The following is a 19,659-nucleotide window of genomic DNA, read 5'->3' on the forward strand; positions in this document are numbered from 1 at the left end:
ACAGTTCCTGCTCTTCCTCAGGGAAAAAACAGAACCAGGTTTCTCATCTTTTCCAGCCAGTCGTGCAGTTTTCTGGATCTTTATCATCTAGTATCACTTGAAAGCAAAGTGCAGAACCAGCCATCACTGTGTTACTTCTTCATTGCTGTGTTTAAAATACTTCTGGGCCCACCACGCTTGGACGCAAACAGCCCAGATAAAGTGCTCAGCTGAAGATAAATGCTTCCCTGAAACTGAAGAATCTTTTAGGTTTGGGCCCACTGGCAATGAAAGAGGGAGCTGGATGTGGCAGTGATCATTTTCAAGCTCCTCATTTCTAGTAACTACAAGTTAAGTCATTACTTTTGGTGCTGTTTGATGGCAAAATGAATTCTGCTGCTGTGTTATGCCTTACTATTTTCCTGTCTAAATACTTGGCTTGTTTTAATGGCAGTATCTGCATGCCACTTAAACATTATGGTAATTTACCACAGTAGATTTGTTTACTTACAGCAAACTTGATGTTTCTAACTCTGTAGTCTTTGTTCTTTTACACTAAAGAAAGTAGCAGGGGTGTTTCTTTCAAGCTAGAGTGCAAATCCATCAGCATTTTCTGGGAGACTATTTAGAAAAAGGATTGTAGCTCTGATACTTAAAACATAAAGAGGTGGATTCTGTTCGACTTCGTTTTGAATCACTTCTGATAAAATATACTTTACCTCTGGTGGGATACATGGGGCACCAAAGAAGTCAAAATCAGTTGGGGTTTTTTTTAATAATGAAATTACTGGTTAGTGTTTCCCAGTTGACTTTCCTGTATTGCTGTATGCTTAGCTTAGTTGTTGCCAAACTTGCTTCTTTGGCAAGATCCTGAGTAAGCCTATTTTATGTATACAGTTTTTCCTCCCCATATAGGAAACTGATTCCTTTTTTTCCTCTTACCAGTAGTATGCTGTAGTTTCCTATAGTAGATGGAGGGCAGTTTTGGAGCACAAAGAGTATAACTTTAGGAAGCAGGCAAAAGGTAGGTGCTGTGGTTTAGCATAATGTTTGAAAAATGCCAGGTTCTGTTCTAAAAGCAAATGCAGTTAATGAAGACATGGGATTTTCATTACATTCATTAGAGAAGATTGTCCATAGGTTACACTGTCTTGAGAATGCAGTGGTATGGCTAGTTTTGGAGAAATTAATATAAAATAGATTGGTTTTCCTCCCTGGAAGTAATAAGTAAATAAATAAACTGGCAAAGTTAGATTTTATTGTTTGAAATTCCAGAATATCACAACATCTTTCTATTTTATTTTTAGACAAATTTTTTAGCAGAGGTTTGAAGAAAAAAAAAAAAGATTTCTTTAAAATGAAAACTTTGGAAGCTAGATCACAGAGCTCAGCAGCCAGGAGCCTGGTAGGTAAATATGCTGCAGAGGATAGTGTGTAGAAAAGTTTCTGACCTTGGAAAGGTCCCTTATCTTTACAGAAGTTGAACTCTCATTATGTGAACAAGACACATTGTGTTTGAAGTTCACCATATTTAAACACAGCTCATAATCAGATTGCGGTTTACCTCTGATAGTCTCTCTCCCTTTTCCGTTCCTCCTTCCTTGAGTTTTGTCTTGCTTTGGGCTAGGCTGTCAGTCAGAGGCTGATCTATTTTAGGCTAGCGACTTAAGTCGGCATTGACAAACCCTGAACAAGAGATTCACAAATAAAGCTCAATGCCTGTTGCTTATCAAGAAGAGTCTCTCAATTTATGCTAAAATCTGGACATTAATGCCCGTTCAGCCTTTTGTGTATATAAAATTTTATACCTAGCACTTGCTTACGGCCTCTGGCTGTCTCACTGAGAAGAGATTTAAATTTCTCTCGTCTAAGTGTTTCTGATAATGTAAGGAAAAAAAAAAAGTGCCATGATTACGTTGATGTAATGGATTTCCTATCTATTTAGAAGGGAATTGTGAAACCTTTGTCAACTCACCTGTTGATAGGTTTTGTTCTTTCCAAGACAGGAAAATTGACTTTTTCTCTAAATGGAGAATTGAAAATTTAAGCTCAAAATCCAACGTTTTAATGGAATATGTGACTAGTGTGCATTTCTCTCTATGAGAAGAGTCGAGCAACGCAGTGGGGATGGGAGAGGGCAAGATTGTTACCTTGAATGGGAAATCATCAGCGCAGTAGAGGGGCTATTTACCTGACCAAGCAACTAGGTGTTCCCAGACATGGGTCTCTGTCACTGGTGTTGTTTAAGTGAGCTGCAGGATGGCTGCTGATACACGGATGAGGACAGCTGATGGGAGGAGGAGACTTGGAAGAAAACTCTGGCAGCATATTGAAAGTATTCATGGGTTAAAACATTTAATGGACTTGAGAGCAAAGGTGAAATGTGCGGATACAGTTTTACAGGAGTAGAATTGCACTGAATTGGTTTTGGATGAATAAAGGACTGGATTTTTTTGTAAAAAGGAATGGGAAGATGTGAAGAAATTAAGATAACTACTAGAGAAGTGTTTTACTGTTGCTGAAGAAAATGGAAAAATATAACAAGTATATAAGCTTTATATAAGTGTTTCGTTATTACTGATTGACCTTACAGTTTTCCAGGAAAACCTTCATTCTTCCTTAAGGCCAAAACTTTTTGCCCCCCCCCCCCCTTTTTTTTTTTTGTTCTAAATGTAAGATCTTTATAGTCATGCAGCTTTTCATCTGGCTTTAACAGTGGGGTTTCTTCTTATTTTTTAACCTGTGGACGCTAAATGCTGGAGGAAGATGTAAACAACTTGAGAATATATTATTTAGATGGTAGTGGACAATTTTTCCTTGATACAAGGAAGAAAGATCAACTTTTTTAGCTGCATAAATCCTACTCGTCTGTACTTATTTGAGAAAGCTGGACAGGTAGACTTCTCTTTAATTTGTTGATATCTTCCTACTTCTTCCCTTCCCCCCTTTTATTCAGTATTTTCCTTGTAAATCAGAGCAGAGCTGTTGAATTATATTTTCCAGTATTTGTTCGTCTGAACAGCCCATGTCCCATTGAGTCAGGTGAGCTGACTCAATGATATGAATTTATGGAAGGCAAAGGCTACAGCGTCTCTGCATTAATTGCCTGGCACTGGTATGGGTTAGTACCGTGAGTTTCCATTTGACAGAGCAGCCTGCTCTCCCATCACAGCCAACACCAGAACTGGATCAATTGCTGAGGTGATTTTCCTTGTATCAAGGGAGCTCATTGATGATCTTTGGAGAGAGACAACTGATGAGAGAGGAGGGAGCATCTGGTAACCACCGCTTTAAAGGCTTTTCATAAGTTTATGTGAAAATTATTTTGATATTTGGCTGTCAACATGATTTTAAACCTGTTTACCCTGTGTTTTGACGTAAAACCTTTATTACTAAGCCTACTGTTTTCCTTAAGTTAAAGGGAAAGATGAAGTTTTCAGATGTGCATGACAACAAAGAACCACAACTTTCTGCATATCAGTTAAGAAATTGTTTGTAGTTTGCCCTGTTTCCTATCTTATATTTTGTATAAAAACAGTTGAATTTTATTTTGGTAATATTAAAATAAAATTATTTTCATGGTTGATTTCTCAGGCATATCTTTAATGTTACAGGAGAAACATACAAATAGTCTGAAAATCGATCCAGGAACAAGTAACAAGCTGGTTTTAATTGTTAATATATTTATTTTTTAAATAAGTATTTATTTTTGGGGTGGAATTTTATTTGGTGATGCTGCTTATCTAATAATTTAAAACCTAGTTGAATTATGTTGCCAGATTGTCTTCAGAAGGGCATGAAGTCAGCACACATGCTTCAGTAATATCTGGTTGTTTTAACCTTATGTTTCCAGTTGGCAATTTGAAATTATGGCTTCAACTGCACTTTAAATATGTGATAATAGCATGTGTTTCTAATAAGGGCCAGCACCATTTTGTTCAGATAGTGTGAATGGTTGTCACTCATATATGACAAATGCACCTTCATCTGCTTCTTTGATGGCCCCCTAAAAACCATACCCTCAAATCAGGCCGATGAAATTAGCTGCTGTGTAAATTGTGTGTCTGAGTGGTTCATTATCTAATCACCGTCAGAACCACAGTGATAAAGTAGATTGAAACAGGGACGAGGTCTGCCAGATGATTTCAGGCCTTTTCTTTTTTTTTCCTGAGCCCTGTTTCCCTTGGAAACACTAAGAGTCATTCAGAACTTCAGAATGCTTTGTCTAGAACTTCTTCTTTGCTTAATGCATAAAATTGGCCAGCCAGTGAGGGCTGCCAGGGTGATTTGTAAGGTTTTCTTTCCATGAGTCTTTACTGTGTGTATTAAAATGTCCTGAGATGTTCAATTTAGCTACTATGTTTGCTATTGCTGGGTTAGGTACTGCTAAATACGGTGGTACCTATTTTCAGGACAGTTCTCTAGCCTGTTCCTATTTGGAAGCAACTCCTAAAGATGTGTTACGTGCTCTGCTGAAGTGGCAAAGTGCTATACTTCGTCTGCATAAAGCTTTGGATTCTGACTGAAACAGTATGATGTAAAACCTTTGGATGCTGGAGTTGATAGGTAAATTAACAGACTAAAACAGTACGAGGTAAAATATTACAGTGACATTTGTGTACCTACTGGGCAGTATGACAGACCTACTGATTTACTTTTTATCTGAAACTCTTGTGACTCTTCACAGCATGTTGTAAATACACTTTTCTCTTTAGCTTAATATGTAAATTGTGTTCCTCTGTTTTAGGAGCGTTTGAAGATGATGATATCACTCATGTTGAAGGAAGTGTAGATCCTGTTCGTGACATTGAAATAATACATGAGGAACTGAGACTTAAAGATGAGGAGCTGATCATGCAGAGTATAGACAAGCTTGAAAAAGTAGCTGTAAGAGGAGGAGACAAGAAATTAAAACCTGAATATGTAAGTATATGACCTATAAAACTAGGTCATTAAGTACTCTCTGTGCTGAACAGGAGTTTTTGTATTTGGGTTTAGTTATTAATCTCCCACATGTATAATATGATGCACTACTACTATTTTTATGTGTATTTTAAACTAATCATTATTATGAGTTGATTAAAATGGGTTATTTGACGTGCTGACAGTGTAAGATTTCACTAATAAAGCTAATTGTCATTTTTTAAGTAAACCTGTTGTTTCCTTGCTGACACAACTTTATATGAGAATTGCCAGTTGTTCATCAAACTTACATGAGTGTTTAGCTGTAATTCAAAGTCCATCAGTCCCTTCTGCATTATTACTGGTGTTAAGTTCTAGTCTCATGTTGAGACTAGCATTCCCGTAGCCGCCAAGTGAATATATTTTCTTGGTGTAGGTGCACTTTGTGTCCTTTAGTACACATTAAATAAAGAGTGTTAGTTGAAATTAATTTTAGAATGTTGTTGTGGAAAGCTGCTTAAATGAGCTCAATTATCACAGGGTAGTAGTGGTGTTTCTTTGAAAATTAGAAATGTATAATAATTATCAACTTCCAAGTATATTTTTGTAAATAATTATTTTACTGCCACTTGACTTTTGAGTCTGCTGTACTTTGCCAGTAGTATAGTTAATTTTTCTTCATTAATCTTGCATAAATATTTCAGGTGGTATATAAAGCACATTCACTAATTATTACAGCAGTGTATCAGTGTGGAAATAAACCATTTGTGCTTAACATTTAAGTAGTAAAAATAGTGTTTTCTCCCATGGCTTTTTAGATAGTAAGTAAGAAAAGCAGTGTCTCATTAGTGCTGGTGTTAGTTTATCAGTGTAATGTTTGGGAGTGAATAGGAACTGAAAGTGAACATCCCTGTCCAAAGTGTGCACCTTCATGATTCTGTGTTAAAAATCACTTCTTTGGTAGCTTCTGTTGGTAAAGAACTAGTCTTCGTCTGGCTTGAAAAGTCCTTTATTCCCGGATTGGTCTGAGCCAATAAAAATAACTATTGTTGGATGATTTGAAGGCTTTCACAATCCTGTCCATAGAGAATTAAAAATTCTAAGGCTGAATTTTACATTGGTATGAAATGATGAAAATTATTTCAGTGGTAAGGTACAGTTACTGTTGCATGACAGAACGGCTCTCATTTTTTAAATACAGGAAGTTGGTATGTATTCAAAAACAAAAAACGTCAGATTATTCTCAAATCAAGTGAGACAGCAAATAAAATCCTCAAATCTAGAAACACAAATTATCTAAAGAAAATGTTAAAATCTGCATTATTAGTCTGTAATTACCCAGCTTTATCTTCTCATCCTCGTCCTTTCAGTCTCCTGTTAATCTGTAGCTCACCCATCAAAGTGATTTTGTCATATTGTGTTTGTAGTTTACACTTCCCATCATTCTTTGGGGTTTTTAAATCCTCTTTTTATGAACACATGCACAAAACCCACCAAGTTCTTGCAGTCCTGTTGCTCTGCCAGTTCTGTTCTCAGTAACAGCTACACTTGACCAGTTTCAGCTGAGTTTGTCAACAACAATAGAGGTTTCAAAGGCATTAAATTCCTTTGTTTCATGGAAAGGGGTGGCCAAACAGAATGGGGAGCCACAAATTAATGCTTCCTGTGAGACAAAGGCTGCACACAGGAACTACAGTCACTAGGGAATCTGTTCAGAAAAGTGCTGTGGGGCATAACATCTGTGAGACCTGCTGATCTTGGATGTTCTTGCTTGTCTTCCTTTGTGGCTTGTATGCTTGAATTGCAGGGTAGACAGTAGATCTTAGACCTTTTTAATGGTAAAGGCCTGTGAAAGCTCTGCCTGGTTGCTTTTCATGATAAATTGTTCCTTAGGCTTAGTTTTGTAGCTTCTACAGATAGGTATGTGTAGTTGTAAGATTGTAACAGCAATTCTCGGGCTTTTCCAGTGACTAGATGGGTTGGTTTAGATGTTCAGACACTGGGTTGCGAGGGTCTCCTGCGCAGTTTGCTTTGCCTCTTGCCCTTTAACATTCTGCGTTACAGAGAAGGCTTGTGGTTGCATTTATATTGTATATTGTGTGGTTAACTGTGTGGTAAATGGCTAACGGTACTAGGAGAGAAACCATGGGAGACTGGTGAAAAAAAACCCCTTAAGATTATGCCTCCCTAAAGCAGTAGCCGAATCTTTGGCTGTTCGATCATCCTGCACTTCCCAAATGTGTTGCATTTTGGAGTTAGCTTGTTTGGGTTTGGCACAGAGATAATTCACTGTCCAGCACAATTTGTAGTGTTGTTTCCGTGCAGCTTGCGGCTGCTGTTCAAGGCTTCCTCTTTCCGGGGCAGAAAAGTAATTAAGAGACAGTATAGACTGGAATTAATACTTTTTTCCAAACAGGTTCTTCAGAAAAGGGGAAGGGCTGTGAGAAAACTTATCAGGATTTGTCTTTTAAAGTTATTGACCAGTATAATACATAGCCATTGCTAATACTCTCTTCTTTCCACAGCAGAGGTGCACAACAAACGGCTCTTATCTGTACTCTGAGTGTTCCCAGTCATTTTCCCTGGGAAAGCTAGGCAATGACAAGGGAAAAAGCCCTTAGCATTTGTAGGTTGTTTTGGTTTTAAGGCACAGTGTTAATGTTTTAGCCTCTTTCATTGTTTTCCTTTTGCTGTCATTTTAGTCATTTAAGGTAAAGATGAGAATTTCTGAAGTTTTAACTGTTTGAGAGTTGTGAAAGTTCTGTGTTAATTCAGAGAAAAAGATATTGCACGCTTTCTTACCTGTATCACTTTCAGACCTTTCATTGTCTTGCCCTGCTGAACAAAAACATCAAGCATTGAATTGCCTATTTTGTTTCTTTATGCATTTTTGAGAGCACTTTGAGATCTATTGAAGAGCAACACTATATAAGCTTAGAGAAACGAGAAGAAGGTGAGAAAAGAAAAAAATACTGATCTTGGTCAAGTGTGTTTTTCCTTTGGTAGTTCGCTGAATATAACAAATAACCTTAATATGAAAGCTAAGGAAAAGTTGCTGATTTCAGAGAGGGTATAATCGCCATGTGACCTGTGTAAAATTGTTTTTGTCATCAAAGGGGATTTCACTGTGTGTTTCATGGAACCTAATTGAAAGTAGAAGTTATTCTTCTTATTTCATAAGTAGTAATTGTCTGCTTTAGAGGATTCTCTCTATCAGTAAGCCCCCACAACTGTTACTTCATAGTCTGAAATCTCCAAAAGATTTAGGAGGAGAAAAAAAGAAAACTGTCAGTCTGTATCAGTCACCTGTTCTGAAATCTGAGATTTGTATTTGATTGTCTGCCTACTTGCACCTGTGTTCTGACATGTTAATTATCATTTTTCTTTCACATAAGCCCACACTGCACACAGTTGCTAAGTTCACCTTTGTGTAGTGACCTGGCTTTGCAGTTGCATACAGTGTTAACTGTTCATCCTGTCTCTCTGAGAATTGATTTCTCAGTCCCCTGTCAGCACAAATAAAATAGCCAACGGCTGTTAAGGAGCCATCAATGAAATAATTTTCAAGTTCTACTTAAAAATCAATCACACAATATGGTCCAAGATCAGCAACATGAAATGTTGACACAGGTTTAGAATAGCTTCCTTTACATGTATATTTTTGTCTGTTTTGCAAGTGTTCTTGATGCCGCCTTAGAAATTACTGTCTGCTTTTACTAAGGGTACTGTTCTTTCAGACTCAGTATACCTTTAAATATTATTTTGGCTATAACCTTCTAAAGAGATGATATAGAATAAAAATACCTCTGATTTGCATGTATTAAACCAGTGTGAATTTCAAAAAGCAATCAGAGTAATTTTGATTTTATATTTTAAATTTGTCTGGTGCTGGTATCTGCAGAGACGTTAAAAAGATACTGAGTTAAACTTTATTATTATCTTATTATTCATCTGTCATTTTGGGTAGCAGGAGATTTCAAAGTAAAATTCAAATATGCATGAATTTATAGATCACAATGTACAAATTTTTAAACTTGTTTTAAAAAGAACATTTATTAATTTATAGGACTTTCATTCTGGAGACTAGAAGTCCTCCAGTTAACATTATTGCAGGATTCTCTTCCATTATCCTTCCCACGTGATTCAGTTCTAGTCCTTAGATACTGACCCTCTGCAACAGATAGCTATTCCTTTAGCCCTTTGTTAGTGCACTGAATCTTGAATTCCAGCACAAAATAATTCCTAGTGATAATGTTATTGTGATTTATATATCTGACCACAATAATACCATTTGTAGTTGAGTTCACATAGGTTATTGATGTTAGTGATATGAAGACAAAGTATCAATGTCCACAGTGTTTGAGCTTCCAATTTTCATTTAAAAGGCTTTTTTACAGGTCAGGATCAATGTTCACTGCATTTGAACTTCCACTTTTCAGTTGAAAGGGGTGCTTTTGCAAATCCTGTGATATATCTAAATTCCATTGTGAAAGTCTGTCGATTTTAAAATAAGATTAGTTTTTCAAATTAAACATATTTTATAAGAGCAAAAGTAATTACAGTTCTGAAAAGAACATGTAAAGATTCCTTTTTAGTGTAATGGTACCAGAACCATCTAGTGCATATTTAACTTGGGAGAAAGGCATCAAGCTTTTTGTTACTGCAGTGGGCAGTGAACTAATAATTGGTACAATGACAATAGGCATAGAGTATAAATATCTGTTGGTATATAGGTACTATAAGCAGTAAAGAAAAATCTTCTTAATGATGTTTTAAGTAGCTTTAATCCCTTCCTTCCTCCTCCTTTCCATTCAACATCTTGGTCCTGTCCTGATAATACAGTAACTGTTCGAAACATGGTCTCTTTGTTAATTTGAAATGACTGATACAGTGTGAGAGATACAAACAGCAGAGAGCTGGTAGATTCTGTTTCTTCTTGTTACCAGTATATTCTAGGTGAAAACAGGGTGAAAATCTTTCTTCGTACAATATTCTGATGAATGGGATGGTGCAGAGCAGAATTCGCTGACCTCGTGCTGCAAGCGCTCACCAGAGTTCTCACGGATGGATGAACTCTTATTTCCTCTAACTGATGATGTCAGTTGGGAATTTTCACCTTTCTTCCATTCCAGGTTGAAGATAAATACAGCGATGAATTGTATTTCCCCCCCTCCCAGTTTCATTGGTCTCTTTTTGTGAGGAGAGTTTGAGGAGCCAGTTTGTTCTACTGGAGATAGAAGGAAAGGAGCAGTGTATGCGTACATGTTGACATACATTCTGCCGATGGCTATTACAATTAGCAACTTAAATGTTAAATCATAGGGAATCAAGAAAATATTTATATTCTTAATGCATATAATTATGCCTAAAATCTTTAGTGGACCATTTACTGTGCTTAATGTGGTATTTAGAGGAAATTGAAGTTCATTCTGGAGAACATTTTGAATGTAACAGGAAAATATTCATGGCAGATGTTTGTGAATTAATTGCTAGTAAAGCCTGACTTAAAGGTACATAATGTACTACACATTTGGATTTTTTTTTTGGTGTTATCTGTAGACAAAGCCAAGTCAATGCTTAAATATTTTCTGTCAAGGCTGATCTTTCCTGTGTAGATTTGAACAGTGGCTTAAAGTAATTACTTTTGTAAATGATGTCTGTCTTGGTATGTCTAGATCAAGCTATGGTATGATTTTTAAATAGCATATACATATGCCAAAATAACTCCATAATAATTCACATCTAGAACAAATGCGTTCACGCATGGGATTTATTTGGAATTAAGCATATGTAGACTAATGCAGTAAGGAAAGTTTAGTGGAACTCTATATGGGAGATGTTTCATTTTCCTTTTCAGTGCAATTTCCCTGTTCTGAATTTCTGAATGCTAGAAATAATCACCTGTAGATAGACTGCCTTCTGTATTTTTGCTTGCTTTTTTTCTTTGAGAAGCTACTGGTGGTAATACCGTTTTATGTATAATGCCTTAGAACCCAACCCCAAGGATGACCCACACAAGAGAATTAGGGGATTATTGACATGAATTACGGTGCCTGGAATGCTTGTAGGATGTTTTGGATGGAAGTACTTGCTGTGGTTCATAAACATTATTGGCATCCAGCTCTGAGTAAATCTTACATCATGTACAGCTTGTACTGGCTGTGCTAGAAGGTATTGAAGAAAGAATAATACACTTGTCCTAAATCCATTACTTTTCCCATTGTATTTTTATTAAAGTCAGTGAGCAAGGGAATTGTAAGAGATTAGACATTGTTTTGTACCACAGAGGAGCTCATTGTCACTCCAGTTGATGCAGTACCTGACTTGTTCTCTTCCTTGCACCCAGCTGCTACAGCTTATTTAAGCACTTAACACAACTGAAAAACATGACCTAGCCTTTTTTTTTTTTTAACTGCAAAATTTGTCTTCATTGTCCTTTAAAAAAAACACTGTCTCAAAACATTGCTTTTACAGTAAATTCTTACTTTGTCACTTCAGCCTCACTCTTTTAAAACACCAGAAACCTCCAGGAAACGCAGATGCTTAATAGAACTGAAAAAGATTTCCGAGGAAAGTGATGGATGACAGGACAATGGGCACGGTGCACACCATACACCTTCTGTTAACAAGGAAATTGGTGTGCACACAATTAATTGGTTTTTGGTGCAGCACAGTTGAAATAGTTACGAGTACTCTTTATCTCAAATAGCAGAGCTCTCTATCTGTATCTGGAAAACCATCATAGCCATTTTGAAGGCCAGACAGAATACTAATTATTACCTAGTTTGATCTCTTGCATATCCAAGTTTAATTCTCACAACTGTAGTAAAAATAGAATGCATCTCGGGTGGGGGTGTGGGGGGGAATTAACCTTTAGTTAAATATTTTTAGCTAGAGAGAAGTTTGTGCATAAGCTGTGCCAGTGATTACTTATCTTTACTGTTAGAAATAAGACACAGCTTCAGTTTGTCAAGCTTCAACTTTTAGCCAGTTCATTTCTGTGTGCTGGTGTGAAAAGCCCTGTACTGAGATTTTTGTTAATTGTATATATGTCTGAATGCAATAAGAATAAAAGCATGAGATTTAAGCTGTCTTTATATTTAAGCACTCTTTCAAAACCTCTTATTTTTCTCCAGTTTTTCAGTATTTCAGCAGAGACAAGTGTAGAATTACTCAAATTGGACATTAGGCATCAAAGATTGTACTAGTCTTTTAATTACAGTACAGTTCACTTGCTTGTGAATCTCAAGTCTTCTCAGTCACTCTTGAAGAGGGTATCTGGTAAATACTGTATCCACGCTTCCATGTCTCCCACCCAGCAAGTGTATGAACTTGAATTTTTTTGTATTGAAAAACATTGTTTGCTTTCACTGTCTGCCCAGTAGTTCTGGTCACTAGGTGCATGATTCATGTTCTTAGTAATTTACTATTCTCAAGTCTGTGTCATTAACAGAGTCTTTTTTTAGGCTGTTGATGAAAGATGATAACTAGTGAAATGCAGATAATTTGTCTGGAGCGATACCAGAAACACACTCGTAGGATGTCTTATTTACACTTACATTCCAAGACCTACTGGTTAGGTAGTGTTCACTCCATTTAGTGTGTGCAGTGTTTTTTTTAATTAAATACCTTTGAATTAAATACCTATCATTGAGTCAGATTGCTTAGGGAAGTTTGAATATATTAATTACACACTACTACTTTCATTATTGACATGCCATGGCATGGACTTCTGTATGAAAAGTGAGAGGCTAAGAGCTACAGGTAACGTTTCAGGGGCTCCTTATAGCTGTTCTGAGGAGCAGAGCAGTGAAAATGATAGAATTTTTGTCAATTTAAACATTTTAAGAAAGAATATTCAACTGCTTTTGATGTGTTTATAGGGAGCAAGTAATTTATTACAGCTTGGAAGTTTTGAAGGGAATGAATAAGGTGATGAGAAACACTCCATACTTCCCCTCCACCACGGGAGGTGTTTCTGGGGAGAAAGCCTACTGTACTCACAGTTGCTCTCTGTAGTAGCAGAGACTTTTGCACTGCCTGCAGGATCACAGAGAATTCACTTGCACTTTGAAGTGTGAAGTGATAATCCTCACAACTGCTTACTTCTTTATTAAATTTGCAGAAGTTAATTACATGCCCTGCTAATTTACAACAAAACCCTCACAATTCTCTGATGCCAAGTAGGCAAGTGAGTTTTCCAAGCTTCAGTTTAGTCCTTCATGCTGTAAGCAGAATTTGGCATTGGCACACATTATTACTATCATCCATCCAGAGAGTATATTAATGTATGCACATTTTCGTACACAGTAGTGTCTCATGAGCATGTCGTGATAAATCTCCTAAATGCAATTTAAATGTATTTCTTTGGGACTTACTGTTAAGTCCTGCTTAGCATTTGTGGGTTGACTACTTGCTGCCTTTGGAAAATGAGAGCAGGACATAAATTAAAATCACTGTATTGCATATGGCTAAATTACTAAGTTTTCACATGTGCTAAATATATTGCCAAAGATATAGTCGGAAGTTAACTGAAGTTTAAAACAATGGTATTTGATATTCATGAAGTTTGCTCTATTTCATATGTCATGACAACTGTAAGTAAATTGGATTTTGGAGGTGGTTTTGGTGGCTTTTTAAATGGTTCTTGCTATAATGTTCCTAGCTGAAAAACAGAACAAGAATACCTCTCTCATCAAACAAGGAGAAATGGATCATTCTGCTGGTGACAGATTGACCTCAATGTATGCTACTGGGGAGGCCAGATCTAATGAAACAAAGTGGGTCATTGCTCTGTATTCTGTTATTAAGCATCTCGGAGTTAACTAGGTAGCGATTAAATGTGTATAAATTACTATTACACTGATAGTGAAGATAAAAAGGTCAGTTCATACTCTTTCATCAGGCCTAAACAGAAGTAATTAATACAACTAAAAATGGTACTATATGAGACAGAGCCTTAAAATGTGTTTTTTGCTTTTTTGGTGTTCGTTTGGAGTATTGGGGCAGCTGAGTGAGAAAGAAATATGTGGAAATAGTTGCCTTTCTTCATCTTGTCATTAGTATTTAATTTTTAAGAGGTCACATTAAATCCCATTTAAATGGGGCACCACCATTGATGCAGGGGAATTTGTCCCCCTTTTTTTTCATTTCTAAACTGTCTGCCTTCTGCATGGTACGCCTACCCAGATAGTCTGTCAGAGAAATTCTTTGTGTCTTACTGCCCCACCAGCTTCAGACATAGGTGCTGTATTTGCCTTTACGTTTCCATCCTTTTAGCTAAAGAATGTGTTCCAGTACTTTGCCACCTTCTCTGTAAAACCAACATGCAAGTATTCAGCTGTCAGTTCTCCTCAGCATATTGTAGTTGTTGGTCAGCCTTTCCTGACAAAGTTAGCCATGTTGTTGCTCCTTTAGGACAACAGCTTCAAACAGCATCAAGTCAGGTACCTAAATGAGAACTCCGAGAAATTAGGTCTGTGCCAAAATGGGTTTAGCTGTGTCGCTGTAGCAGGTGAATGAGTGTGGAGGGGAAATTCTGATGGGCAGCTAAGTGCTTAGCTATGCTTTAGAAAGAGCTAACTATTTGCTGCATTGATGCTTGAAATTTCTGGAGGTTCTGCATCATGTAGCTACCCTTGCAGTGTGATTAAAAAACATTTCCTTGTTGCTTAAACCTAAAAGATTGTCTTTGATAACTTTTATGTGGGTTTTTTACCATCAATGTTTTATCGAGTTCAATTCATATGCAATAGTATGTTGCTGTTGGGGGAGAACTGTAATGCTGAAAGCCATGTGGCAGGTGCCTACAGAATTGGTTTAAAACCTGAAATAGTGTGTAATCTGAATTCCTTCAGTGCTGAACAGGAATCCTGAAGGTTGTGTTGATTTTTACATATCTATTTAAACAAAAGCAGAGGATAAAGATCTTGAATGGAAAGTACCTATTGGTAGAATTGCTTCCCTTATCTTGTTTGTACTGATTAATTAAAAAATAAAAAGCACATAGGGTTAAAGATAAGATGTTACCACTGTTTTCTTCCTTGTGTGTAATCTTGTTGCATGTCTCTACATAAGCTGTTCTGGCCACTCATCACAGTAACCAGCTGGGCCATTTCACCTGCTGGAGCCATTAAAGAGGACTCTCTCCCCCTAGATTAATCCCCTCCGACATTAGTTTTTTGCTCTGACAACTGGAGCAGGCATTCAGAATTTGCAGGTGGCCAGTGTGACGCACATAATTGCCTACAATTTTAGGCAATGAATAAAAATGGTCTACATTACTTGTCAAAGGTTGTATATGCAGTGCCAAGTGAGATCTATGGGAAGCCTTTTAGGGTTTAAAGAACAGTTAATAGCAAAGCTGCACAGTGCTTTTTTAATCATAATGCATTTGTAATATAGCACTTTGATCTTCTCCTTGTAGGAAATGGTGTTATATTAGCCACTTTTAAACATTTATGAGTGAAATTCAGTTATAGGAGAGTAAAAGTGATTATTCTTAGGCAGAACATGTTAGATTTCATTAAAAGTTTTAGCTTGCCCCTTCCTTGTTAAAATCTGTGGGGAGTCCTGTTCCTGGAGGGTTTCAAATCAGGATCTGAAGATTTAGAAGAGCTTTTTCTCTTTTTTTTTGACTTTTCTTTTTTTTTTTCTTCACTAAAGCAACTGCAAGACTAGAAAAGACTGTAGTAAATACTGATGTTATTTGTGGTTGTTTATAAGTGTAATTCAACCACACAGCGTTAAGCGCAAAAAATATTGCGCTCTCAATGGCTTAGGGAATGTTTCCTTGTATTTTAAGGATCTTAATTCTCAGTTGCATCAATTATAACCTAACAAATGCATTATTTAAAGCATGATCATAAATTATCTACAACAAAAAATAGGCAACTCTAAAATGTACTAGTCCTAGAAGAGCCGAGTTTGACCTTTCAGACCCAAGAGCCTTTTATTAACACCTGCCTGTAAGGAGAACCGTGCCACACGCAGCTTTCGGATTCACGACCACAAAACTGATGAGGAAAGGCTTGAAGGGTTCAGTTTGTGTCACTTGCTGTTTGCCGTTTCCATTTCACAGATGATTAATCTTTCTGTGAAGAAAGGCCAGAGAAACAAAGCACATTGGGCTCTTCCTGCAGTTACTCCTTCTGAATGCACACTAGCTTGCTAACTAAAAGGCCTTTAGATTTCCTGCCGAGAGAGATGTTCTGAAAGTGAATGCAGCTGGTTGGAGGTCACCAGTGCAAGGCTCTTGCCATTGTGTAATGGAGGCTTTGGCAGGTTTCATTTTGGGGGGGAGGGAGAAGGTGTTGGCGAAAAATTAATGTGGAATAAAAAGGGCTTTGGCCATTTGAATTAATTTCTTGAAGGGTGGATCATCAATAATAGGCTCAATTTCTTTTGCTCACAATTTAAAAAAAAAAGATATTTGCTGCGTTTTTTTCCCACCTATTCCCTTTTCTTAATGGCATGTTTATATTGTATGTGGTCTCTCCCGCTGGATGCTGAAATGTCGCGTCTTACTGAGTTTGAAAAGCAATCTAAAATGTACTGATTTTTACATAGATTTCATGAGCTCTGCTAATTTTTGTGGTGGCAAGAGATGATCCTTGAGCGTTGTGCATTTAACTTCCTAATTATAGGATTTGTATCACTTTAATAATCGATATCGCTCTTTAGAGACGTAAAGCAGCAATTTCTATTTTCCTGGGAGAGTAAAAATTTGTTTTTAAAAGGTATATCCTAATTTTAAACTTGTGTGTGTGTTTTCATTCTTAATATATACATGCCTTGTATATGGAAGAGAATGGTCTGATATCCAGCTGAGTTTTTGACTTTGTTTTTTCTTGGTCTTGCATAGGATGTAATGTGCAAAATCAAGACATGGGTAATAGATGAAAAGAAAGCTGTCCGCTTCTATCATGATTGGAATGACAAAGAGGTAGGCTATAAACATTATCCCATGCATTGACTAATTTTGCTACCTGTTACTGTCTTTTAAAAAGTTGTTTTGTTTTGTTTTTTATTTCATATTTGTAGTTCAGTGAAAGTTAAATTTATCAGCTGATTCTGTGTTTGTCAGTGGTCTATAGATTATGCTTTAATTCTGTTGCCTTTTCAGACATGCCGTGAGGAAAATGGTCGTAAAATTAATTCAAGTTGATATAACTTGTTCTTAAAATTCTCCTCCTGTGTTTTCACTTCTAGATTGATGTTTTGAACAAACATTTGTTTTTTACATCAAAACCTATGATCTACTTGGTTAACCTCTCTGAAAAAGACTACATAAGGAAGAAAAACAAGTGGTGAGTGTGTTCAGGTTATATATCTAAATTTATGTTTCTATTTCACATTTTTTTTCAATGGTGAGTGATTCCTTGCCACTAAAATCACCAAGGATATTAATTAAAATGGGAATAAAAACTAATGTTGCACTTTTGTTACTTGTTATGCTCCCACTGGCATGGTGCTTGAGTGCAATGCATATTGCACAACCCTGAATGGAAGTGTAGAATAGAAAAGAATATGCTTTCCTTCCTTACATTTTTGCATGCATCCGTTAACTGTGAAGAAACTAGATTTGATTTAGAAGTACTGGTTTAAATAAACATATGGTTTTACCATGTTATGTAATGCTCATTGTCCAAACAGCATCTCTTTCATTCCAAAGGAATGATTTGAATGCCAAAAGACTAAAGCTATGCAAGCTGCAGAGAGATCTTTCAAACTGTGGCAACATTGCACATTTTAACAGTACTCTTCTGTTTGCAGTTGGGTGCCTGGCTTCCTTGCCACTGCTTGCATTTTACTTATGGTTTACAGGCCCGTTTTGATGGGCTTTAATGCCACGAACAGCACAGGTTTTAGTCAAGTACTTCTGACATCAATATTATGACTTAAGTACATGATGGTTACAAAATCAACCTATCAGACATTCAGTGAACTGAATGAAGATCCAGTCCCAACATGGTAGACATATGGTGGGAATCTGCTGTTGAGTAGTACAGCATTTAGCTTGTCACTGGTAACTCTAGATGGGATAAGTATTTGATTTGTGGAGGAGGAAAAAGATTAGTGTATGATGAAGAAGAATCTAGAGCCATAATTTAGTTAAAAAAAAAAAAACAACAAAAAACAACAAAAAACCAACAAGCAAACAACATACCTTTTCTTAGTATTCAGATCTTTAAGCGCTGTACTTATGAGATACTTTGAAAATGTATAAATGTATGTTTGTGAACAGATATATGCATGTAACTCATCCAAACAAATCAAAAGTATCTAAAGCGGAATATCTGAATTCTCCTAAAGTACACCCTCTGTTTCTCCCTGTACTTCATTAAGTACTTAGATGCACATGGTTTCAATTTTCCATTAAAAATTCTCATTTCCATATGATATCAAAGAGTGAGAAGGCTTTAAACTGAAAAATAAACATTCATAGACTGGAAGCCAAAACAATAATTAATGTCAGATGGTTAACTCCAATAAATCATTAGAATAAATTCTGTGAAATTACTGCAACTAAAACTGTCCTTTTGATACTCCAAGACATTTTGTGCTAGTATTAAAGAACAAAATTTAACCTATTTAATAGCAAATCCTCTCAGCCTAAAACACAGACTTTGGAATAAACTTGATCATCAGTGTAATAATGTAAGCTTTTCATATTTAGCCAAGTTGTACCATTTTAAATGAATTTGTTCCGTCTTTGAATATTTTTTGGGTAGGATGATTTAAGCATTGGAAGTGGTTCTACCCAAAAAAAAGGCTTTAAAATCAGGACAGTAGAATTTGCTCTGTTGCTGTCCGGTGGTATTTTTTTCCAAGTACAAATTTTGAGCTTTCCTAAGGTTTGCTATAACACGACAACTACAGACAAGGAAGTTTATGTGAAAATGGATGAGTCGGTTTCCCTGTCCAAAAAAAAAGATCCTCGCACCTGTATTTGGATGATTACAGGTAGAGTTCACTGGCTCTAATTGTACAGTAAATACCATTTCCCAGACCCTAATGGTAGACAGACTACTTAGGAGACGCCAGTCTGTGATTTAGCTGTCGCCAGTCACCCCATGTTTTTTGTGAGACTAGTTGTAATGATGACATAGTTAAACCCAATTGAAAGCAAATCTTTGTTTAAATTGCAATTTTTAATTTGTAGAAAATCAGATGTTTGAGTTGAGAAGTCATATAGTGAAATGGTTTAACTGTTTCTATTACAATTAATGATTTAGTTTTTAAAAAGTATACCCAGATCTCATGGATATGAGTGTAATTGTAGCTGAAAGATCAAAGCCTGGGTAGCTGAGTGATGTTCCAGAAGAGAATTTACCACATAGCCATTTTCAGTACAGTTTCTGCCTCCTGCTGTTCCTATTTTCCCTCAAGCTAGCCATTGACTACCCCCTGTGCATCCCTGCTCGTAAAAAATGATTGAGGAAGTATTTGTCATGTATTTATGAGTGGGAAACATTGTGTGATAGGGAAAGGCATCTACTAGAACCAGAAAGATTGCCATTTTCTTTCATTCAGCCACTCTGCCTCAGCTTTAAATCCTCTGTTTATGCAACATAGCTTTTATATTTAAGAGCAGAATAAATGTTTTCTATGAAGGATGCTAACGGTAGGCTTTTGTCATTTGTGTGGTGCAAGCAGATGTAAATGATTAGAATATATTTTACTGTTAGATGCCACTTACTTTGTGATTTTTGTTATTATTTTGAGGGGTAGAGGTTCATATTTGAAATGCAAGCCACATTTAAACTAGTCATTCAA

The 19,659-nt window shown here is 36.5% G+C and overlaps 1 protein-coding gene across 1 annotated transcript in view; it reads left to right on the plus strand.

The window, feature by feature from the left end:
• The window catches only part of OLA1 (Obg like ATPase 1), a 101,291-nt gene that overhangs the window by 43,994 nt on the left and 37,638 nt on the right, over nt 1–19,659 (plus strand). The window contains exons 5-7 of the mRNA XM_065670340.1: nt 4,727–4,902; nt 16,745–16,825; nt 17,092–17,189. Coding sequence (XP_065526412.1) covers nt 4,727–4,902; nt 16,745–16,825; nt 17,092–17,189 — 355 coding nt within the window. The remainder of the gene's footprint in view (nt 1–4,726; nt 4,903–16,744; nt 16,826–17,091; nt 17,190–19,659) is intronic.

Source organism: Lathamus discolor, chromosome 3, assembly GCF_037157495.1.
Source record: "Lathamus discolor isolate bLatDis1 chromosome 3, bLatDis1.hap1, whole genome shotgun sequence".
Taxonomy (NCBI): domain Eukaryota; kingdom Metazoa; phylum Chordata; class Aves; order Psittaciformes; family Psittacidae; genus Lathamus; species Lathamus discolor.